Source organism: Callithrix jacchus, chromosome 21, assembly GCF_049354715.1.
Source record: "Callithrix jacchus isolate 240 chromosome 21, calJac240_pri, whole genome shotgun sequence".
Taxonomy (NCBI): domain Eukaryota; kingdom Metazoa; phylum Chordata; class Mammalia; order Primates; family Cebidae; genus Callithrix; species Callithrix jacchus.
This window is the reverse complement of record NC_133522.1, coordinates 51,091,723-51,116,950: the sequence shown is the minus strand read 5'-3', so window position 1 is coordinate 51,116,950 and position 25,228 is coordinate 51,091,723. Positions and strand designations below refer to the sequence as shown.

The 25,228-nt window shown below is 57.7% G+C and overlaps 1 protein-coding gene across 4 annotated transcripts in view; it reads right to left on the bottom strand.

Annotated features, from left to right (window-relative positions):
• The window catches only part of COL18A1 (collagen type XVIII alpha 1 chain), a 101,117-nt gene that overhangs the window by 33,832 nt on the left and 42,057 nt on the right, over nucleotides 1-25,228 (bottom strand). For 2 of the 4 annotated variants that reach the window (XM_078358752.1, XM_078358753.1), the window contains exons 1-5: nucleotides 23,820-24,435; nucleotides 11,989-12,533; nucleotides 6,056-6,130; nucleotides 4,374-4,433; nucleotides 2,342-2,471 (exon numbers count right to left, since the gene is read on the bottom strand). In XM_078358752.1, coding sequence (XP_078214878.1) covers nucleotides 2,342-2,471; nucleotides 4,374-4,433; nucleotides 6,056-6,130; nucleotides 11,989-12,533; nucleotides 23,820-24,426 — 1,417 coding nt within the window. In that variant the 5' untranslated portion in view covers nucleotides 24,427-24,435. Of the gene's footprint in view, nucleotides 1-2,341; nucleotides 2,472-4,373; nucleotides 4,434-6,055; nucleotides 6,131-11,988; nucleotides 12,534-23,819; nucleotides 24,436-25,228 lie in introns of those variants that run through there. The other 2 variants (XM_078358754.1, XM_078358755.1) reach the window with 1 other exon arrangement.

Here is a 25,228-nt window from a genome sequence, read left to right as displayed (position 1 = left end):
ATATACACACATCACACACACACTACATAAAATATACACACACCACATACAATATACACACATCACACATACACACACTACACAAAATATACACACACCACACAATATACACACATAACACACACATCATACACATTACACACAGCACACCACTCACACTACACATAACATACACACATCACACATACACATTACACACATCATACCACACACACGACACATAATATACACACATCACACACACACTACATAAAATATACACACACCACATACAATATACACACATCACACATACACACACTACACAAAATATACACACACACCACACAATATACACACATAACACACACATCATACACATACACATTACACACAGCACACCACTCACACTACACATAACATACACACATCACACATACACATTACACACATCACACCACACACACTACACATAATATACACACATCACACACACACTACATAAAATATACACACACCACATACAATATACACACATCACACATACACACACTACACAAAATATACACACACACCACACAATATACACACATAACACACACATCATACACATACACATTATACACAGCACACCACACTCTCACACTACACATAACATACACACATCACACATACACACACTACACAAAATATACACACACCACACACACACACTACGCATAATATACACACACATACACATTACACACATCACACCACACCACACACACTACACAAAATATGCACACACACCACATACATACACATTACACACATCACACCACACACACTACACATAATATACACACATCACACATACACACTACATAAAATATACACACACCACATACAATATACACATATCACACATACACTACACAAAATATACACACACACCACACAATATACACACAAAATATACACACACCACACCACACACTATGCATAATATACACACACCACACACATACATATTACACACACACCACACACTCACACTGCACATATATACACACACCCCCACATACACATTACATAAATCACCAAACACACACTACACATAATACACACACATTACACACATCACACCACATACACACTACACATAATATACACACATATCACACACACATTACACACATCACACCACACACTACACATAATATACACACATATCACACACATAAACATTACACATCACACCACATACACACTACACATAATATACACACATATCACTCACATACACATTACACACATCACACCACATACACACTACACATAATATACCCACATATCACACACACATTACACACATCACAGCACACACACTACACATAATATACACATATCACACACATAAACATTACACACATCACACCACACACACTACACATAATATACCCACATATCACACACACATTACACACATCACACCACACACACACTACACATAATATACACACATATCACACACACACATTACACACATCACAACATACACACTACACATAATATACACACATATCACACACATACACATTACACACATCACATCACACACACACTACACATACTACCACGCATCACACTGTACACACATTGCACATGCACATCACACATGCACACACACACTACATACACAATACATACCACACATGCAACACAACATGCACTGCATGCCACACACGTACACTACACACACCATACACTCTACATACACCACACACACCCACTACACACACACACACCCTTCATCATTTCTTCTTTAGCAGTCAGACACATTTCAGAGTTCGTGGCGTTTATCACGATCCTTCTTCCCCTGAATCCTGCGATATCTCCTAAGAGTGACAACAGCCTCCTACAAACCCAGGGCCACGTTGGGGAAAGTGACAGCTGGTCCCACGTGAGGCTCTAACACTCAGCCCATGTTCAGAGCCCGCCCCCCGCCACTGGCCCAGGAAGTCCTAGGTGGCTTCTCCTCTGGGGACAGGGGTGTGGGAGCACCCAGGATCACAATGCATTTTGCTTTTCCTCCTTCAGCAAACCACTGCCCGTGGGCCTGGCTGGCGCCCAGTCAGCCCTCACACCACAGACAGGCACACCTCACACTACACAAACACGCCACGCCACACAGACACACCACACACCACACATACACGTGCCACACACTACACACACATGAACCATACGCAACACACTACACACACCATATATCACACACACACCTCACAAACAGTCACACAAACACGTTACCACACTCACACACGCAGCGCACCCCCCACACCACACACATTCACACCACATCCAGAAAAGAGCTTACCTCCTAATGTAGGCGCCGTGGTCTGCTCCTCGTTTTCTTCAGTTCTGGACTCTTCCATGCTGCTGCCTCCAGCCAAGGGTGGGGCGGTGACCGGGGGTGGCGTGGGGAGCCTGGGTTTTAGCGCTGCGCCCTGGCAGATGAGGGGAGGCGGCTTGTTATTCGGCGGCAGATGCCCAGTGGAGACTTGCTTGGTATGTGCAACGAAACACTTAGGATTGCAGGAAAGAGGAAAATCCTCTGAAACAGGATGGTTTGGGAAGCTCCAGGCTGCGGGCGAGGGGCTTCCTGTGGTGGGCTGTGGCCGCCCGTTTCCCAGGGTCCCAGAACGCGCCTGTCGTGGCGGGAGGGCTGAGTCTGCCATCGCCGCAGAAGGCCCCCGGCGCGAGACGGGCCACGCCGCGAAGCTGATGTGTCCCTGCTGAGGGTCCCCACAGGGACGCATTCCCACGCCCTTCTCCAGCGGAAAGTGCCGTGCAGGGCGCGGTCATGGTGCTGGGCCTCCCTGCCCTGCCACCCGCCCCTCCTGCATGTTTTCTCAGGTGCCTGGGCTGGGGAAAGCTGTGAAGGTGGCCGCCTGGAAGACTGCCTTCTCCTGCTAGCCACACTCACACCCGTGCACCCCACGGCGGCCACCACAAGCTCATGGAGCTTGTGTAATGTGTATGTGTGTGGTGTGTGTGTGTGTATATTTTGTGTAGTGTGTGTGTGATGTGTGTGTATGTGTAGTGTGAGAGTGTGTGGTGCGATGTGTGCAGTGTGTATGTGTTGTGTGTATTTTGTGTAGTGTGTGTGTGGTGTGATGTGTGCAGTGTGTGTGGTGTGTGTGTATATATTTTGTGTAGTGTGTGTGTGATGTGTGTGTATGTGTAGTGTGTGTGTGGTGCGATGTGTGCAGTGTGTGTGGTGTGTGTGTATTTTGTGTAGTGTGTGATGTGTATGTGTAGTGTGTGTGGTGTGATGTGTGCAGTGTGTGGTGTGTGTGTGTATATATTTTGTGTAGTGTGTGTGTGATGTGTGTGTATGTGTAGTGTGAGAGTGTGTGGTGCGATGTGTGCAGTGTGTATGTGTTGTGTGTATTTTGTGTAGTGTGAGTGTGTGGTGTGATGTGTGCAGTGTGTGTGGTGTGTGTGTATATATTTTGTGTAGTGTGTGTGTGATGTGTGTGTATGTGTAGTGTGAGTGTGTGGTGCGATGTGTGCAGTGTGTGTGGTGTATTTTGTGTAGTGTGAGTGTGTGGTGTGATGTGTGCAGTGTGTGTGTGTCTATTTTGTGTAGTGTGTGATGTGTGTGTATGTGTAGTGTGAGTGTGTGGTGTGATGTGTGCAGTGTGTATGTGTTGTATTTTGTGTAGTGTGTGATGTGTATGTGTAGTGTGTGTGGTGTGATGTGTGCAGTATGTGTGGTGTGTGTATTTTGTGTAGTGTGTGATGTGTATGTGTAGTGTGTGTGTGGTGTGATGTGTGCAGTGTGTGTATGTGTCTATTTTGTGTAGTGTGTGATGTGTATGTGTAGTGTGAGAGTGTGTGGTGTGATATGTGCAGTGTGTATGTGTTGTGTGTGTGTATTTTGTGTAGTGTGAGAGTGTGTGGTGTGATGTGTGCAGTGTGTATGTGTTGTGTGTGTGTATTTTGTGTAGTGTGAGAGTGTGTGTGAGGCAGATGGGGAGATGCTGAGGCCCCAATGTTGGTTCTGGGTACAGGTGCTGGGTGTTCGCTGTGCTTCTCTTGCAGGATTTCTGTGGGTGGGGGAGCAAAAGGCCAAGGTTGCCTCAAGGACAAGCAATGTGCAGGGTCAGGACATTGTTCTAAAGGAATGTCCTCTCGTCAGAGACACGCAGCAGCCAGGAGGGCGGGAGCGAGGCCTGCCCCAGGCTTGGAGTGTGTGCCCAGCCAGTGTCTGTTTCCAGCTGGGAATCCGCTTCCTGGCATCAAGTGAGCTCCTGGGGCCTCAAACCTGTGCACACATGCGCACCCCGCCACTGGGAGGGGCCTCCGGGACCCTGCAGGGTGGGCTGGCCTCGCTGGCTACTCACCGTCTCCACCCCGAGAGGCTCCCGGGCGTCCCCGAGCCCACTGCCGAAGTCTCCGGATGCCTGAGGGGTTTGAAAAGGAAGGGAGACATGGCAGCCAGGCCCCGACCCCAGCATGCCTGGGCCCCTTCCCGCCTCGCCCCTGCCCTGTCCAGCCCTTCTGGTGCTCCTGGAGGGGCCGCTTGGGTGGGCACACTGGCCCTCCCTGCCCGGGCACCATCTGGGCTTCAGTGAGTGACGTCCAATCAGGTCGAGGACAGTGACACTTCCAAAGGTGCCTTGGCTGCCGGTCAGACACACAGAGGCGGGGAACACGCTCCTCTCCTCTGACCTGAGCCCTGCCCTGGAAGAGGCCATGCCATAGACGCGTCCCCACCGGGTTCCCTGGCAGAGGCCCCACTGGGCCAGGCCTGGGCCAAACGCACCCCAAGCCGGCCAGATGCTTCAAACCTCATGAAAACCCGGAGGAGAAAGAAACATCCTCAGGGTCGGCTAATGACCCGTGAGGGCAAGGTAAGCCACGGGAGGGGTGACACAGCAACGCCTCAGCCACCCCCAGCACCCGGCAAGCTGCACCAGGGAGCAGCCCTGTCACAGCCGCCATGTAAACAAGCCGGCATCTTCTGGCATGTTCCAGGTAAAAACAACAGAATTACTGGGCAAAATATAGAAAAAAACATGAAACTAACACGGATATATGAACGCTACCCACAGCCCAGCCACACTGTGTCCTGCCCACGCCACCCAGGAGGGAGGCCGTGGGTCCACATCCACATGGGCACGTCGTGACCTGGGCCCCGAATGACAATTCCCTGCAGTTCCTCACACCTTCTGGGACTGGCAGAGTCTCCCCTTAGGTACCACGTGATGCTGCATAGTCCACCAACACACAACCACACACAAATACAGAGATACACACACCATGCAGACATGCGGACATGACACACAAGATGGACACCACTCACACACACATACACACAAACACCACACGCAAATACAGACACACACACCATGCAGACATGCAGACACAACACACAGGACGGACACCACTCACACACACACACACACCCCACACACAAATACAGAGACACACACACCATGCAGACATGCGAACACAACACACAAGACGGACACCACTCACACACACACACCACATGCAAATACAGAGACACACACACCATGCAGACATGCAGACACAACACACAGGACGGACACCACTCACACACACACACACACACACACACCCCACACACAAATACAGAGACACACACACCATGCAGACATGCAGACACAACACACAGGACGGACACCACTCACACACATACACACACACACACCCCACACACAAATACAGAGACACACACACCATGCAGACACGCGGACACAACACACAAGACGGACACCACACACACACCACACGCAAATACAGAGACACACCATGCAGACATGCAGACACAACACACAAGACGGACACCACTCACACACACACACACACCCCACACACACAGAGACACACACCATGCAGACATGCGGACACAACACACAAGACGGACACCACTCACACACACACACACACACACACACACATACTCACACACTCACACTCACACACACAGCCCTTGGCCCTGAACCCCGCATCCCAGGGGTGGAGGGAGCCCCCTGCCCGGGCCCTGGCCGTCACTCACCCCATCCGAGTCATCGTCCTCATCCAGGCAGTGTACCTGGGGGTCCCCACGCACCTTCAGCTCGGCAATCATCCCCTAAAGGCAGAGAGAGAAAAGGGTTCAGCAGCGGTCCTGAGGCAGCCACAGCAAACCCAGCACTGCCTGAGCTCCAGATTTCAGTGGGCACACAGAGGGCAGGGGAGTCTCGGAGAGGGAAGGGGTCTAGGGCAGCTTCCCTGGGGGTGCGGTGCCCCTCACATCAGGAAGACGTCCTGGGTGCTTTCATGTGGAAGGCACCCGGCTGGGCAGTGGCCAGTGGACCACCCGAGTGCCACGGGCTTAGAACCACAGCAGGCGTGGCTCAGCCCACGGCCTGGGAGAGGGGCAGGTTCCAGGGGCGGCAGGTCAAGTCCCGGGAGCTTTACACACGCACCAGGCGGCCTCGTCCCCGACTCGGCCAACCAAGGCAGGGCTGCGGCTTTGCTTTCTTTGAACTTCATAGAAAACCACACCTGGAATTCCGCCTACAACAAAAGTGCTGCCAACGTCGGGGGCAGTTTCCTGGGTCTCTGCGCCCGTTCACCCAGAGCCAGTCTCACCCTCCCACCCGTACACGGCTCCCTCCGGCATTCCCAGTCCTGGGCTGAGTGCCAGGGTGCCCGCCCCTGCCCTCTGTGGTCCTGGCACGGCACTTCCCAGGACCCCGTGAGACACAGGATGGGGACACTGGGCAGGGGCACAGGAGCACACAACGTCCTCGATCTCATGTGAGCCATTTGCCCGAGGGAGAGGATGCAGGGAGGAGCTTCTGCGGGAAGAGGGGCTGCCACGTGGGGGTCACGCACGTGACCAGGGCCTCTGCCTGTACTGCAGGTTCTGAATCCGGCCCAGATTTCAGAGCCCAGCCTGCAAGCCCCACTGGGGCCCAACACCTGGGCAGGGCTGCTGCCTCTGGCACCCACTCTCTGCTGTGTGCCGTGGTCCGTCTGACACTTTGTAAAAGGCCTTCCTCACGGAGAAATGACAGGCTTGTCCACATGGGTTTCTAGCATTTGCTTCATTTTTTATTTAATGTTTTAATCATTTTTGTGTACTTTTTCGAGACTGTATTTCATCCAAGCTAGGATGCACATCTCATAGCTCTCGTAGCAGGAGGCTCTGGGTCAGGGGTCAGCACAGCTTCTCTGGAAAGGCCGGGACGGGGTTTCCACTTTGAAGGCCTCCCATCTCCTGAAATCTGTGGCCACTGCCCTGGGAAGTCAGCCACGGACAACAAGGAAACGAACAGGTGTGGCCGCTCCAACGAAAGTGTATTCTTGGACCCCGAAACTGGAATTTTATATGATTGACACGTGTCACGAAGTCTCTTTTCATGCTTTCCAACCTTCCAGAAGCGTAGACGCCATTCCAGCTGTGGGACAGTGGGCTCCGAGGCCGTGCTGCGACGCTGCCTTTGCTCCCCGGGCCACTGGAGCCATGTCCTCCCTGGGAGCTTGCAACACCAGACGCCCTGTGTGCCCCGGCTCCTCGCTCAGGGCACCACTCAGGCCCCTCCTTGGGAGAGCTAGAGCCTCCTGGGATCCGTTCCACCCCAGCTCCAGGTCCTGCCTCCACACCTGCCTCCCCTATGCTGACGGCGAGGTCTGTGTACATGTGTGCGTGCCTGTGCTAGCGTGTGTGTACATGCCTGTGTGTGTACATGCCTGTGCGTGTGTGTGCATGTGCAAGTGTGTGTGCCTGTGCAAGTGTGTGCCTGTGAGTATGCGTGCCTGTGCATGTGTGTGCCTGTGCAAGTGTGTGTGCCTGTGCAAGTGTGTGTGCCTGTGTGTGTGCATGCCTGTGTGTGTGCGTGCCTGTGCAAGTGTGTGTGCCTGTGCAAGTGTGTGTGCCTATGCATGTGTGTGCCTGTGCGTGTGCATGCCTGTGAGCGTGTGTGTGCCTGTGCGTATGCGTGCCTGTGCATGTGTGTGCCTGTGCGAGTGTGTGTGTGCCTGTGCATGTGTGTGCCTGTGCATGTGTGTGCCTGTGTGTGTGCATGCCTGTAAGCATGTGTGTGCATGCCTGTGCGTGTGTGGGCATGCCTGTGGGCATGCCTGTGGGTGTGTTTGCATGCCCGTGTGAGCATGTGTGCATGTGCCTGTACGAGTGTCTGTGCGCTGGAGCGTATACCTAGGCATGCTCCCGGCAGGCGACTGGGGACCCGGTGTGGGGGAGACAGGGCCACACATGCCACAGCTCTGTCATTTTCCCAACAATTTCAGGCCAATTCCCAACTTGCCAGGGTCTCCTCCTCTTGCCGACAAACATGGAGAGCTCACGGCATGGGGGGTGCTGGGGCCGTCACAGGCACAGTGACACTGAGGGACGCCCTGCTCCCCAACGGGGGGCTGAGCTCACAGCATGGGGCACGCTGCAGCCATCACGGGCCGACACTGAGGGACGCCCTGCTCCCCATCACTGGGTTGGTGTCTGAAGGTGGCGGAAGCAGCGGCCACTGTGATGCAGAAGGTGGAAGGCAGGAGGTTCAGTGGCAGGAAGATCCAGCCCCAGTTCTGTGGGCTGAGCTCCGGGGCCCCTCTCCACAGTCCCCCCAGGGCATCCTGTGTCCACTGTGGCTGTGGAGCACCTCCCTGTCCACACTCGCTCCCAGTCTGCCCAGGACGATCCGAAGCTCCAGACAGTTTTGGTGCAGCTGGGTGGGACCAGCACAAGCCTGGAAGTGCCCGAGGAAGCTTCAGGCGGTGGCCAGCCCACGGGGTGTCTGGGGAGAGTGCAGCCAGCGCTGATGTGGAATGAGCCCAGGCTGTGAGCAGCTGTACCACAGGAAGGAGGCCATGACCAGAGAATGGGGGGGTGGCCAGGAAGCCACCGTGTCTCCTCAGGGCGTCCTCAGCGCTGGATACGCCGAGGGTGCCCACCAAGGCCTGCCATCAGCCCCCATTTCAACCAGACCAGCGCAGACAGCATCCGGGAGGTGTCTGCACAGGACCCTGTGGTGGCCTCAGCCACCTCTTCAGGCCTTCCTGCCGTCATCCCGGCCCGTGCGGGCTTCTGCCTCTGTCTTCACTGCCCTGCGTAGTCCTCAGCAAGTGGGTGATCAGGCGGCCTTGGAACAGCCCCGGTCAGAGCGAGGCCCTGCCGCTCTCAGCCCAGCTTCCCAGGCAGAGGCTGTGGGGGAACCCAGGGAGGGACAGAGCTGTGAAGAGACAACCTCAGGGCAGAGGCGCAGCAGCCCCACATGGGCCTATGGGGTCTGGTCATTGAGGTGGCTTGGGCGTGGGTTGGACGTTGGGCCTGGGTGTGTGGGCACGCATGCATGAGTACACGCATGTGCATGAACACATGCAAGCATGAAATCATGTATGCACGTGCGTGTGCGCTCATGCGTGGGGGGCGGAACCCCCGGACTCCTGGGTAAGCACAGGTTTCCCTTAGAAACCAGCAGTGATTCTCAGCTTCACACTGCAGGGAGAGGCGCTGAATATTCTAGAACATTGTGTTTCTCCACTGGGCAGCCCGAGCTGGGGTGCATCCTGGGTGGTCTTGGTGCCGGGCAGGGCCTGGGCATTCCTGACATCGATCCCCGCACAGACCCGCGCTATCCAGAGGGGCCCGCGAGACCCTGAGCGCCCTACTGGCGGCCACCACGCTCTTTCGCCAGAGCACTCTAGTCCTGAGGGAGCCCCCGAGGTCGCCGGCGCCTTCTGCATGGGGCTGCAGGGTGCCCGGGTGGGCGGCAGCTGCAGAGGGCAGAGGAGTGTTGAGCCTGTGTGTGGCCAGGGGCTCCAGGGCTGGGGCAGATGGCACTAGTGCAAAAGCCACAGGCCCGTCACAAATATTTGAGGGACTTAGGACTGAAAGTTATGAAATCCGGAGATCACACACGGAGGGGTCACGGGCATCGTGTCAGGAAAGAGCAGGAAAATGCTTCCCATCACACTGCAGCCTCAGAGGCCTGGAAATCAGGAAGCAGCGCAGCTGGAGGGGCGTGAGGTCGCCGGAGAAGCTGCTGACAGACTGGACTCAAGAAGCAAACCCAAAAAGGCCAATGACGGCCGAGGACGCCCACGAGACACGACACGAGCCACAGAGGGCTTGTCGGACACAGCCCCCGAAAAGGCCAATGACGGCCGAGGACGCCCACGAGACACGACACAAGCCACAGAGGGCTTGTGGGACGCAGCCGAGGTCGGGCGTCCGAGGCACCCTCCGTGGCAGCGTTGGGGCTGGTGCGGCTCGCAGAGAGGCTGACCAGGAGGAAGCTCAGTTTCTTCCCGTACCCAAAGTTCTGTGCTTCCTTCTGCCAAACCTTGGGAGTCACACAACTTGAATGTTTCTTTCCCAAGAACCTCAATTGAGAAGTCTGAGAAAGTCTTGTGCTAAACAATTCTCCACACACGCATGCTCCTCCCTCCCCGGCTAGAATCTCACCTAAGACCCAGAGAGAGCTCCTGACACCTGAGGCCTGCAGGGACCTGATACATTGATCAACCCACACTGCCTCCAGCACCCCACCCGGGCCAACAGCACGCGGCCCTCAGCACCCCACCTGGGCCAACAGCACGCGGCCCTCAGCACCCCACCCGGCCCAGTGGCACGCGGCCCTCAGCACCCCACCCAGGCCAGCAGCACCTCACCCAGGCCAGCAGCACATGGCCCTCAGCACCCCACCCAGGCCAGCAGCACGCGGCCCTCAGCACCCCACCTGGCCCAGTGGTACGCGGCCCTCAGCACCCCACCTGGCCCAGTGGCATGCGGCCCTCAGCACCCACCAGGGCCAGCAGCACATGGGTGACTTTATTCCACGAAGAAACACCAGGGGATTCACACAACACACGGCCTCTCACAAGGAGGGGACTCTGGCCTCTTTCCCAGGAATCGCGTTTGTGACCGAGGGGAAAACAAAGAAGCCCAGTTGGTGTCAACGACCTAGCGGCTCCGGAGCAATCGGGGTTAAAAGTTCCTGCCAAAGGTGCAGGGTCAGCTTTCAGAACCCCCAGGCCAGGACTTAGAACAACTTCAAACAAACAGCCCTTGTCTGGGCAATAATTAACTTCTGTCCCTGCTGACCACGAGGGCAGGGGCGTCAGCTGCGGGCCAGCTTGAATGTTAGGATTCGGGGACTGTGAGATGGCCTCAGCTGAGGTCACCCACACGGCTGTTCCCAGCCAAAGGTTTCCAGAAATGTGGGGGCTTTGGACACAGACCCCACCTTGGTTTAGGGCTCTGTCTACTCCCTCGGCCCCAAGAAATGAAGGCCCATTGGAGGGACTTCCCAGGGAGACTCGGGTGGAGACGGCCACGTGCCATCACCACTGAGGACATCCCACCCACGTGCTCCCAGGTGGAGCCTCAGAGGCCCGGGGCTGTGCACCCTGTGAAGGCCCCAACCTGCAGGGCCACACTGTGCACCTGCTCCCAGCGGGTGATGCGTCCACCACAGGGCCCCTGCTGAGGTCAACACCCTCTGCCATCAGCTCCAGATCATTCATCGTTTCTAACAAGAACCTCGGCTTTCATTCTGCTCGGGGCCATGAGGTGTGGGGCTGGGCCCGGTCCCCACTCCCTGACCGGCCAGTCAGAGACCAGGAGCCCCAGTTCACCACAGGGCTTGGCACAGGCATGGGGGAATCTCCAGGTCACAGCTGAGGTGGATGTCTAGTTACAAGGTCATCCAAAGGGTCCCTCCTGGGCTGGGCTTTGGGGTCTCAGAAAAACCACAGAAGCCCAGGGTGACCCTTCCGGGGGGCCTAGGAGCCAAAGAGCCAAGAACATGAATACCACCCCAGCCAGGCCGGCCAAGAACCCAGAGGCCCGCACTGGAGGCCAGGACTGACCGCAGCTGGGTGGGGGCTCTCCTCTTACGGCTGCAGCTCCGTCCCTGTCCCAGTGGCCACCCCACCTCACCCCATCCGGCTGCTCTAGCCCCCCAGCGACGGCACAGTGAGAATTACCTGGAACTTGTCAGGGTCCGCTCCTCCTGCCTGAGCCACGAAAAGCCCAGCGCCACGCTCCAGCTCAAGGCCCCGTGAGGACCGAGCGAGCGGCATTCTCTGAAACTCCTCACAGTCCACGTAGAGGGTCACGGAGCCACCGGCCACGCTCAGCGCTAACTGCGTCCACTGGCCGACGAAGGTGGGGAGGCGGAAGCTGGCGGCTGTGTGGGTCTGGCTTGCGCCTGGCTCCGTGTAGAGCAGAGAGATGTCCTGATGGCCGTCTTGCACCCCAGAGAGCTTCACGCCCAGCAAGACCACTGCCTGCGCCGAGTCTGTGATGGCGAACAGCACCCCTGGGCCCTCCGTGGCTGGCCGGATGTGGAACAGCAGTGAGAAGTCATGGAAGAAGAGGCTGGGGAAGTGGTACCGGGCCACCTGGCCGCTGTTGGCATCTGGTCCAAAGACGTAAGCCAGCCCGACATCGGGGTCTTCTGTCTGGGTGACTTGCTGGGGCAGGGGGTCCCCGAGGAGCTGCAGCAGCCCCACCTCCTCGCCGATGCTCTCTGCAAAAGAAAGACCTCCGGTGAGGTGGCCATGAGGGACTGAACTGGGGGCCACCCAGGCGGCCTGGAGAGGTGGCCAGGCAGGGGCACTAAGGGGAAACTGAGTCTGAGAGGGCTCTGCACATGCCTGGCAGCCTGCCCTGATCCCCTGGGCTCAGCCACCCACCGGCTACTCAACGGCCACCCTGCTTCACTCATTTCCAAACGACAGGCATGCTCCATGCCGAAACCTATCTGCAGGGGCCATGGTGTCCATAGGGCCCCTCCCCTGCTTTGAGCTCATGACCCAAAGCAGGGAACCCCAGGGATGGACACAGCCATGCGGGAGAAGGTGCCAGGGACTGGCTGGCACCCCTGCTGGACCAAGGAGCTGCAAGGGGCTGGCCTACATCTTTGGGCGATGCCAACAGTGGTCAGGTGGCCCTCTGGCAGCCCCCTTCCCGGCCCTGTGCCCCACCCGCCCATTCTGAGACTGCCAGAGCAGCCCAGGCCGGCACCCCAGCCTGGCTGCCACCACAGAGCCGCAGCTCCACCGCAGGGAAGGAAGGAGTCCGGCTCCACATCCCGATGCTCTTCCAAGGCTCGGCTGCAGCGGGAGCCTGGAGCACAAACAGCTGTGGGAGCGCAGAGCCTGCAGGTGGGGCTTGGCCCGGAGCGGCCGCCTTGGCTGCGGGTCTGTGTGGCTTCCGAGACACCAGGCGGGATTCACCCAGCGCTGTTGGGGACTGACCCGCTGGGCCAGGCATCTCCTGGCACGGACAAGCCATGGCTCCCACCCCGTGCTGCTTGCCCTCGAGGTTACCATCACCCCTGGGAGTGGCAGCCCGCCTGACGAATCTGCCAGCACCAGTCTCCCCACCAGCCTCGCTGCTCCGTGCCCATGCACCGCAGCGCAGCAACTCACTCCACTATTTCCTGGCCGGGCTGAGTGCAACCTCACTTCAACTCAGCAGCCCAGAGTCAGAACCAGCCCTGTCCATCCCTCTCCAGGGAGCCCAAGCACTCCTCGTTTCCTGCCCATGGAGGGGGTTGGCACCCACTCAAGGACAGGCTCTGCTCGGCAGTCCCTTCTTAGCACACCTGCTGTGCCAGGTAGAGCCCGGGCTTCGCAGCCACAGTCTGGGCCAGGGCCCTGCCCCAATGCCTCCTCCCGAGATGCCAGAGAGCCTGGAAACAGTCTGCTTTCAACAGTGTGATGGTCATCCTAGGACGCTTGTGCAGCAGGCTGGCTCCTTCTGAGCGCTCCTGTGGGAAGGGGCTGCTGATGCCTGGGCGTCCTGAGGAAGGCGGGGGTGAGCGCCTGTACCTGCCGCGGCCAGGCTGACCTGGGACCACACACGGGAGAAGTGCTGAGCCTGAACTTCACGAGGGAAGCAGTGCCTCTGAAGAGCTCACAGTACACAGAACACGAAGGAAATGAGTGCAGACCCCCCGCCTGTGGGCACCTCCAGCAGCCATTGCTGCCCCATGTGGCCTGACTCCAGCACGAGGCAGTGTGGCGGCCTGGACTCCCTGTGGGCCCCACTCTCGAGCCAACTGGAAGCAGGGCTGGGTGCAGAGTGGACAATGGCTTCTGTCGACAGCAGCCTGGCTTGTGCCCCGAGGCTAGGGGCAGAGGGGTCCCGACGGGGAGTCTGGACTCTGGGGGCCAGCGGTCATGTCCCCCTCAGACAGAGGCTGCCGTCCTCCCAGATGGCAGCTGTTACAACAATCCTTTCTTTTTTTTTTTTTTTTTTTTTTTTGAGACGGAGTTTCGCTCTTGTTACCCAGGCTGGAGTGCAGTGGCGCGATCTCGGCTCACCGCAACCTCCGCCTCCTGGGTTCAGGCAATTCTCCTGCCTCAGCCTCCTGAGTAGCTGGGATTACAGGCACGCACCACCGTGCCCAGCTAATTTTTTTTGTAATTTTAGTAGAGACGGGGTTTCACCATGTTGACCAAGATGGTCTCGATCTGTTGACCTCGTGATCCACCCGCCTCGGCCTCCCAAAGTGCTGGGATTACAGGCTTGAGCCACCGCGCCCGGCCAACAATCCTTTCTTATAAGAAGTGCCCAGGTCCTACAAGTCCATGCCAGGGTGGTGCTAACACCAGGAAACAAGCCTATCTCAGTCACCCAGATGCCCCCGAGTTCACCTTCGAGAAACTTCCCTGCCACCCTTCCTAGAACATTCTGGCATCGGTTGGGACAGCACGATGCAGCCACCTTCCTGGGCTGGAAGCCACCAGCATGCTGTGCCAGCGGCCCCAGGGACCCCAGAACAGGCGAGCCCTTCCCAAGTTGTCCTGTCTCCTCTCCACGAAGCTCCTGGAGGCTCCCTTTGGAGTTCAGCTTCCCAATGCCCAGCCCTAAGATGCTGGACGGGCGGAGAATGGCGCAGCCTCCACTCCTCGAGGCACGGGCCCAGCTGTCTCAGACACTCCGGAATCCAAACAGCGAGTGCCGGAGCCCGGCTTTGCCGGGGTGTGGTGGGGCGGCCCCTCCTGCTGGGATCAAGGCACTTGCCTTGTTCAAGACCGTTTCCCACGTAGGAATCAGGCCAGCCAGAAGTGTGGATGATTCTGGAGACCTGTGTGTGTTAACAGAGGCCCCTTTAAATACACCCAGGACCATCAGCACAGCCGGCATCCTCCCGACAGGCGAGGGGCGGGGCCTCTGGTGGGACTCTCCGTTGTTCTCACACCAGTGCCCACCGGCCCCGCCCCTCCCTTGGGTCCCTTATCTTAGCAGGCCAGGAGGTCCATTCCTTCCGCAGCAGCTCCCGAGACAAAGCGCCTCTTCCAGAAGCCAGACTTCCCAGGACCCTCACTCCCAGCCTCACCCAGCACGGCCTGGCTGGGGGGCCTCCTGTGAATCCCGTCCCTGGCTCTGTCTGAAAAGCTCCAGGAACAAGACCCTCCCTCTCCCCAAACTGGACACTCCACCCAGAGCAGTGCTCACCCACGGGGCAGTGGGCTCCAGCTAGGCCAGTCCTCAAGGACCACACACAATGTACCACATCCCTGATGGCCACCGTGGCCTGAAAGCACAGGGCAGACCCTCAGAGACCCACCGACATACGAACCCCGCAGATGCCCACCTGTACTCAGCACCATGTGCTCCAGCCACTCCCCAGAACCAGCCCAGCCTGACCCCCAGGGCACGGGGCATGGAGTTCCTGCTGCCCCTTTGAAAGGCTCCTGAGGATGAGATCCAAGGCTACCTGGCCCCCTGCCCTCCCCCACAGCCCCTGGAAGCTAGAAAAGTCAAGAAACGTTTTCTCCTCAGAGCCCCCAAGGGACCCAGCCCTGACAACGCTGGTTCAGCCCAGCGAGACTTCTGGCCTGCAGAACTGAAAGGTAAGACATCTGCAGTGGTTCCAGCCAGTGAATCTGCAGTAACTTCTTACAGCCACAAGAGGAAGCTACACACCCATATGCAAATTGGTGCGATCCCACGGGGGGGACATACACGTGCCCCCACCTGACCACTGCAGGTGCCGTGGAGAGAGGGGCTCAGGAGCTGCGTTCTGCCCTCTCACGTGCGGCTGGGGTCTTGCCAAGGGCCTGCCTTATCTTAGGGAATCTTGGGGCCCTGCAGCGAGCTGCTGACTTCTGGGACAGATTCCAGCCACCAGGAAGATCTCATCTCCCAAATACCATCTCGGGAAGAGGGAGAGAGGAAAACGGGGGGCTTGAGGCTTCCACTGAGGGACTGTGGGATCCGCCTCTGCCCCAGTGCCAGGCTACTACCTCAATCCCCAGGGCTGAGTGACGTGGAAACGTGGTCACTCCGCCCCCAGAGGTGTGTCTCTTCCTGGGAGCTAGAGGCTCCATGGGGTTGGGCTCCTGCAGTTCTCTCAGAGCTCCAGCCTCTGAGCTCTGGATGCAGCCAAAGTGCCCATGAGGAGTTTCTCCTGCACTTGACCTAGCTGGGTGCCATCCAGGCTGGACCCTGCACATGATATAATGACAATGCTGCTTGAGACTTGATTTCTTTTTCTTTTTCTTTTTTGAAACAGAGTATCACTCTTGTTGCCCAAACTGGAGTAAAATGATGCAATCTCAGCTCACTACAACCTCCACCTCCCAGGTTCAAGTGATTCTCCTGCCTCAGCCCCCTGGGTAGCTGGGATTATAGGCATGTGCAATCACGCCTGGCTAATTTTGTATTTTTAGTAGAGATGGGGTTTCTCCATGTTGGTCAGGCTGGTCTCGACCTCCTGACCTCAGGTGATCTGCCCCCCACCCTTGGCCTCCCAAAGTGCTGGGATTACAGGCTTCAGCCACCGCGCCTGACCAAGACTTGATTTCTTGATAGAAAGAAACATGTTTGAAAATGACTCTGGAGTATTCTGGGAAATGGCAGATGGAAAGCACCAGGAATCCATCTCCCCAACTAATTAACAAGTGCGGGGGCAGAATCTGTCTCGGAAACTCTCGGAAGAGTCTACTGAAAGTTTGCAACATCCAAAGGAAGGCTTGGACAATGATGGGTGGTTAATTTCGCTACACCCAGCTCCCAGCACAGTAGCAGCTGCACATCCACCCCCACCCCCATTCCCACAGCAGGTGCCATGCATGTGTTCAGGAGCAGCAGCCACACAGCTTCTGGGAAACAGGATGGCAAAAAGGGCCCTGCCCTGCAGACGTTGAGAACCTGTGCTCTCATCAGTTGCTGGGGATCAGGGAGCGCAGACAGAAAGCTGGGCCATCACTTTACACTCCCTCTGTGGCTACAAGCTCCCCCGTCCAGCTGAAGTGACTTCAAGGGGACTTGGAGGACTGGCACTGTTTTTTCTCCCTCATGTTTCTCTTATTCCTCCTTTGGGACACAAACACTAAAGAACAGGGCATTGAAAAACAGCAGCACATAAGAGACCCAGGGAAAGACCCAAGAAGACCCGACGTTCACACCTCAGGGAGATCTTTGGCACAGAGGCAACTTTTTCTTAAAGTAACAAAAACAGTGAACGCCGGTGAAGGGCGAGCACTGACTTCCAAAGCTACGTTACTGAATTCGAATGTCCGCTTTTTAACACAAAATCCCAAGGCACACAAAGTGATCAAATATATAGCACATTCAAAGGAGAAAAAAAATAACTCAACAGAAGCTGTTCCTGCAGAAGACCTGAGGGCAGACCTACTAGACAAAGACTTTAAAACAAGTGTCAAAGTCAAGAAAGTAATGTGGGGACCAAATGGAATACCAATAGAGTAAAAACCTCAAAAGAAACAAAAAAGAAATTATAGAACTGAAAAGTACAACAGCTGAAATTAAGAACACCACTAGAGTAGTTTGAAGGTGATTTGAGCAGACGGAAGAATAAATCAATGAGCTTGAAGATAGGATAATGGAAATTATCAAAAACAAAAGATGGATGAAAGGTGAAAAGAGCCCAAGGGACACGTGGGCCACCATCAAGAGACAAGAAAGCACACATGCTGTGGGAGCTGCAGAAGGTGAAGAGAAAGAGAAAGGTGCAGAGAGACCATCTGAGGAAATAATGGCTGAAAACTTCTCAAATTTGATGAATGACGTTAGTATAAACAGTCAGGAAGCTCAGGGAACTCCAAGTAAGATGAACTAAGAGACCCACGCCAAGATACATTATGATCAAACTTTCAAAAAACAAAGAGAGAATCTTGAAAACAGCAAAAAAAGAGCAAGTGATCACACACAAGGACTTCTCAATAAGATTATCAGCAGATTTCTCATCAGAAACTTGGCAGTGAACCAATATATTCAATGTACTAAAAGAAAAAAAAAGCTGTTCACCAAGAATCCTATATCCAGCAAAACTGTCCTTCAAAAGTGAGGAAGAAATTGGCATTCCCAGATAAACAAAAGCTAAGGGAGTTAACCGCCACTAGACCTACCCTGCAGGAAACGGTCCAGAAGGTGAAATGAAAGGGTCCTCGTCAGTAACAGAAGTCACGTGAAGAAACAAAGATCTCAAAAAACGTAAACACAGGAGTAACTACAAAAGCCAGTATCTGCACTTTTAATGAACCAACCTGGAGGACGTTAAACTAAAGAAAATAAGGCAGGCACAGAAACAAACAGTGCATGATGTCACTTATATGTGGGATCTGAACAGGTCACATTCACAGGAGCAGAGTAGAAGGGGGTTGTCAGGGGCTGAGGTGTAGGAAGGACAAATGTGTGTGCACGCCACAGGTGTGGCTAGCAAGGGAGCCTCAAGGGGACCCAGCAGCCTGGCTCTTCAGCATTGCAGCAGATGCAGGACAAGTAAGTGCCCAGCAGGGGAACATCAGGAGACCAGCAGGCATCCACCCTAATTGTGCAGGCCATCTGATGAGGGCAGGGACCAGTGCCAGGATGGACGGAACCTATGCACAGAGTGGGGTACAATGGGGCACAGCTGCACCCCACTCCATGCATAGGCAACAGTGGCCTCCTTGATGTACTGTTACTAACTAGTGTCCTTTCGTTTCACCTGGTGGACTACGGGACCATTTCCTGCAGGGAAGGTCTAGAGGCATTACTCCCTTTGCTTTTGTTTACCTGGGAATGCCACCAGGGCACAGCGCAGGCCAGCCCACAGAGAGGAGGAAATGTGACTGTTGGTTGAAGGGTACAAAGTTTCAGTTATGCAAGACGAGTAAGTTCTAGAGGGCTAATGTACAGCGTGGTGACTGCAGCTAGAACACGGTATTGCACACGGCACTGGAAGCCCGAGCAGCTGGTAAGTGTGCTCACCACGCTCACACACAGCGGGAACTACCTGAAGTGACAGATGTCAACTAGCTTGACTGTGGCAATCATAACATCGTATACTTAAAGCATATACAAAACTCAAACATATGTAAGGACCAGCAGGGAGCCCCGTTTGGAATGCTGCGCTTTTCATTCTGTCTGTGTCTGGTTCAGAATCATAAAAGCTCTTGAACCCACAGACAATGGTACCTGACAGGTGCAGGTGGGCCCTTGACACTCCGGCAGGAATTCAATGCTGAGTCACTCTTGGTGCCTCTTGAAGGCAGGGAAAATCCGTGAGAAGCTTAGACTACGTCATCAAAAACAACTTGTAAGATGCTAAGCGGTGAGAGATAAGCATGCGTTGTTTTCCACGGAGTGGTTCTCTCCTTCTTCAACCAAAGTTATGTGGAAATGTCAAGTAAATCAAAGCGTTTTAAGGAACAGGAACGTTTTCTCAAGTTCTACATTTCATTAAAGGAGCAAGAGGTAAACACCATGCACGGACACCTGTGCGCCAGTGGCTGGCCCACGAGGTAGGGAGCAGCTATGAAGAAACAGCCCCTCAGGGCCATCGTGGTGATGTGACCACGTGCACTCCTGTGGCTACGTGGCCTCCCACTGACCTCCAAACATCCAGTGATAGGGGTGGAAATGGGGGACACAGATGCACCAGCCCGGGGCCTGTGCGCCACTTGCCGAGATCATGAGGCTTGTGCATTTGAGAGGAGCGGCTTGGCCGGCGTGTGTAGACCTGCCTCCCGAGCGTCCTAGTGGCAGCTGTGCCCCATTGAACCCCACTCTGTGCACAGACACCATCCATCCCGGCACTGGCCCCTGCCCTTCATTGGACGGCCTGCACCATGAGGGTAGGCGCCTGCTGGTCTCTGGGTGCCCCCGGCCCTGCATCAGCTGAAGGGCGCTCCGGGGCCAGGCTGCCAGACCCTCCTCGAGCCTCACTTCCTACTGGCCATGCTTGCGGCACGCAGGTGAATCTGTCCTTCTTAGACCTCAGCTTCTCACCTATAAACGGGAACAATACCCACGTCCCAGGTCGGAGGCCGCCTGCCTGTAGGATTCCTTAGAAATACCACTCACCTCTGCTACGGTCCCAGGGGCCAGGAAGGGTTTGAAAGAGCTCAGGAGGGGCATAGAGAGCAAAGTCCAGAATGCTAGGCAACCATTGCTGTGGTGTGGTGACGCTCCCACAGCCCTTGTGACCTGAGCTCTGTGTCACCCACAAAGCCCCACGGGGACAGCCCAGGGTCTTCCTGGAGGCAGTGTTCCAGGCAGCCCAAGCCCAAACCCCGCTTCCTCTCCCTTGGCAGTTACCCTCCCTTTGAGCACCCCCGATACTCCAGCCTCCCTCAGGGTCCCTGCCTGTGTGCTGACCATGGGTGCACCCTCCCTTTGAGCACCCCCGATACTCCAGCACAGCCGTACTGCCCCCCGTGCTCTCCTGGAGGCAGGGCAGGGGGTGGACACACAGTGCCCAGTCCTGGTGGAGGGGGAGCCAGAGATGGAGCAGGGCTGGAGGCAGCAGGACCCTCCGACTACCTCCCCTCAGGGGCACGTCCTTCCTGACCCCTGGGTCTGGAGATGCAGCTGAGGCCTCCGTGTCCACAGCCCAGCATCTCCAGTTCCAGGGTCTCACAGCCAGCCCCGAGGGGTCAGGCACCAGTGTGGCAGCTGGGCTCCCCCTCCTCCTCCTGCCCCTCACCCAGGGCTGGGAGTGTCCAGCCCAACACGGGGCCCAGCAGGAGTGGGGGGATCACCCCAGAGAGAAGCCTGGGCTGGGGATGAGCTGAGAGGCCAGAAGACGGAGCAGGACCCTCCCGTCCAGGCCACCTGGGAAGGGGCCCCCTGCGGAAGCCCAAGGTTCACCACGTGGGCCATGAACGCGATGGACAAGGGCTCTGTCTGGGATGTGGCCTCCCTCACACAGGGGCCCTGCCAAGTGACCAGATGTTCAGTGAAAAGTCCCCCTCAGGCCACGCCACTGACCAGGCCAGCTGCAGTTACAGAAATTCCTTGTCCTCACAGCCCACTCAGACCCCAGTCCCCAAGCCACGAAGTTGAGCCTGACGCCAGGAGACGGCCACCCTCCGGAGGCCGGCGCTTGTTCAGAGCACTCGACTGGTCCCACAGTCTCCGCAGCAATGCCAGGGCAGAGTTGGTAAGCAGGCATGGCGTCTCCCCTCCCAGCCGGCCGCTGGCCTGTCCACCTCTGTGGGCTTGCAGTGGAGGGGACGAAGTGGGCTGCGCTCAAGCCTGCTGGGGCTCCGTGACACTGGCCCTCCCCTCCAGGTAGGACGGCTCCTGCAGGGGCAGGGCTGCCCCCCTAACATGCTCGGGAGGGAATAGGGCTTAGCCACCGGGTGGGTTGCGGCTGTGGGGCAGGGGGGACCTTGAGAGGCGGCTGGTGCTCGCTTAATTTGGGTGTCAAAGGGACGGAGCATGAGCAGGACACAGGAATCTGCCTGCCTGCAGCAGTGCCAGCTGCCCTAGGGGTGACATCTAAGCCTTGGGTGCAGCCCCTGCCTCCCCCTGCCTCAGGAGAGCTCCAGCCCCAAGCTTTTGGGGCACATTCACCAGGGCCCCCACACCTGCATACACCAGGTCCCCCCAGGGCAGTGCCTGTGACCCCCCTCAGGGCTTAGCCCTGACCCCGTGCAGCCCTCCCCACCGCCTGCCCCTCTATTCCAGCCCACGTGGGCTTCGCTCCTGGGACCACCTGTGTCAGTACTTGTCCCCCACCGTCCGTGGACCCCCGGCCACATCCCAGGCCCTGCAGTGGGTCTGCAGAGGCTCTGGGCTTTGCTGACAGAAATGGCCGCTGAGAGCAAAAGTCAAGGGGAATCATCCCTCCTGGAGCCCGGCAGGTGGGTGTCCACCATGTCCACCACAGGCACCCCCACCTCGGAGTCTGGCGCAGCCACTAACAGCCCCCACCAACCTGGTCCCAAAGCTCAAAGGGACCAAGGCCGCTTCCCCTCAGCACCAAGGGGTGGACGGCAGGAGAAGACCGAGCCCCTCACCCTGCAGGGACGTGGCCTCTGGGTGGACTCTCCTGGCCAAGGCTGCTGGGTGCACACAGCAGGCGGAGTCTGAACGGGACAGGCACAGCTCAGGGGCCCCGTCTAACCCTGGATGCAGAGGGAGCTGCTGGGCTCCTTCCTGGGCTGCCCCTGCCCCCGGGAGGTTAAAGACAGTCCCCCTTCCCTCCTCATCCTCCTCCCCAAACACCCTGCCAGCAACAGGGCCAGGCCACGCGGTGATGGGGCACTTTCCCCCAGGCCCAGGAGCAGCCCCAACTGCAGCAGGAGGCGGTGTGCTCCAGGCTGGGGAGGGGGACGTGGAAGGCTCCCGCCCAGGACATGCCCTTCGGACTTCCCTTCCCCCTCACTGTGAGCATCTCCGCACTGCCACGCAGCAGCACACTCGGCCCGAGCACGCCGGGGCTCCCAGGAGGCGCAGCCGGACCATGCAGCTTGGGGGAAACGCCGACGCAGCCGCACCTGGGCGGGAATCTCGGCTTCCTGGGGCAAGTCCTGCCACTGCCCCATGCCTCAGTTGCCCCTCTATGACGTGCAGGGTATCTTGGGACCATGGTGAGGACTACATGCACTACAACGCCCAGGGAGCCGCTGGCCCAGGCAGTGTTTGACACGTCAGCTGCGGTTCATCCAGGTCTCCTCCTGTCCAGACCCCGGCCTCCTCCCTACACGGGAGCCTCCCTCCCAGCTCTCCCACCGCCCGAGGGCCACAGGCCCTGAACGTAGAGACTCGATGTCGGGGGAGCCTGTACCAGGCTCACGTCGGCCCCGACTGAGCTTACCTGGCAAGACAGAAGGGAAAGGGTGGGGAGGCGGGGGCTGACCAGTTACCTGCAGCCGGCCCAGTGAACACACAGTACCCGTCCTCCTGGGTCGGGAGCGAGGTGCAGGCAACAGGCAGCCGGCCCCCCGCCAGGCGGCTCCAGCACACGTCCTGCAGGGCCTCGCAGAACTGACGGCAGGGCGGTGGGGCGGGCAGCGGGACCCTGCCGCAGGGGGTGCCAGCAGCAGGCAGAAGAACCAGGCGAGGAAGGGGTGGCAGTGCGTCCGCAGCAGGCCCCCCCATGCCCGCGCTGCAGCCCGCACCTGCTCGCCGCTCTCATGGTGGAGGTGGTTGGGCAGCCAGGAACGCGAGAAGCCCAGGCGGCCGCAGACTGTCAGGGAGGGCGGCAGGGGCAGGCAGTGGCCGGTGGGGGCCTCGGGGTCCACTCCAAGCAGGGCAGAGTGATTAGTGAGACCAGGCCCCACAGAAGTAGCTGCGTGGGACACCCAAGCACCGCTGTCCCAGATTAAAGTGGTGACTGCAACCTGAGACAGGGCACCCGGGAGGCCAGAGGAGAAGGCAGAGGGGGCCATGTGGCCCAGGAAACCCATCACCAGGGGATGCAGAAGAGGCGTGTGTGGGCGGACGTTGGGGCGTCGGAGCTGTGTGCCGGGAGCGGAGGCAGCGGGCGGGCGTCCTTGGCCATCCAGGTCCGAGACACTTCCCCAGGGAGGCGCCCTGCCCAGCAAGGAGGAGAGAGAAGCTCTACCTGACGACGGCAGCGGCCCTGGGGGGCCCGTGAGTGGTGCCAGGGGCCTGCCCAGGGAGGGAGGAGATAGCGTGGGTGCAGGCAGGATGCCAGCCTCGGTCGTGTGGGGGCCTGGAGAGCTCGGAGCACGATGACCAGGCCAGAGCACGGTCCCATTCTCCCAGGGGGCATCGGAGGGCACAGGGAGGACGAGGGGGCCCACGGGAGTCTTGAGGGCCAGCGTTTCACTCTCAGTGGGAGTAGTGTCGTTCCACAGCTGGACAAAGCTCCGGATGCCTTCGGCCACGTTCAGGATCTCGGCTCCCACACCGGCAATGTTCTTCTCCGGTGCATCCAGGCTCTCGGCAGAAGTGGGGGTGTCCTGGCCGCCTTCCAGCAGCTCTGAGGGTGGCTTAGGGTTGCCAGGGGCTGTCTCTAGCTCTGTGGAACCATTCTGCGGGGCCACAAGCATGGTGGGGCCTGCTGTGGGCTTGGGGACCGTGGCAGCTGTGTGGCTGGTGTCCTTACTGGGCCATAGCCAGCTCAGGTCCAGCAGGTCGGCCTGGGCAGCCACCAGGCAGCAGAAGAGCAGCAGCAGGACGCAGCGGCCGCTGGGGTCGGGAGCCATTGGGACTGTGCAGCTGGAGTGAGGGCAGCACGAGGCCTCTGTGCCTGGAGGTGGGGTCAGCCAGGCTCCCGCCCTCCTGCCCTCCCACCCCGGGCAGTCTTCCCAGCCTCTGGGTGGCTCTGTCTCCCACCCTTCACTCTTGCAGAAGGAAAAAAGGCACCAGCCTTGGAATCAAGGTGCCCAGCACCCGAGGGTTCGTAACTTCCTTCCCGTGGCCCCGCAGCAGTCCTGGGCCCCAGGAGGACAGAGAGGCACTGAGTGCAGTGCTCACAGGGTTCCAACGTGCTCCGCTAGGCACTGTCCGGCAGGGCTGCTGAGTCTCTGGAGGGGGTTCCAGGCCAGGACCCCATCCCAGGAGCACCGAGGCAGTGGCCCCAGCCCCTGCTCCCCCTGACCCGGAATGCCCAGAGACGCCTGGCGTGGATACTGTGCTGCAGTCTGCAACTGAGAAAATGCTCAGCCTGCTGCGATGCCAATTCCACTGCTGCAACGGCCGCCCGAGTGCTGACATCCCGGGGAGGGGCTCGGAGCCTCTCAGCGGCTGTGCCTCCCCTCGAAGCCTGGGTTTTACCTGCCTGGGACTATGTCCCTCTCAGCCCTTCCTGACCTTCTGCCCAGGAGACCGGCAATGGTGGAGCCTGGGGCCGGGGCAGGAACGCTGCCTTCTGGCCACGCTCAGCTCACAGGCCGAGACTGTGGCATCTTCCTTCCCCTCCTCAGTCTCCCCGTCCACAGAAGGATCAAATTAGACAGAACAGTCCACAAGTGAGCGACCCACGAGGCTGTGACGTGAGTGGCTGCA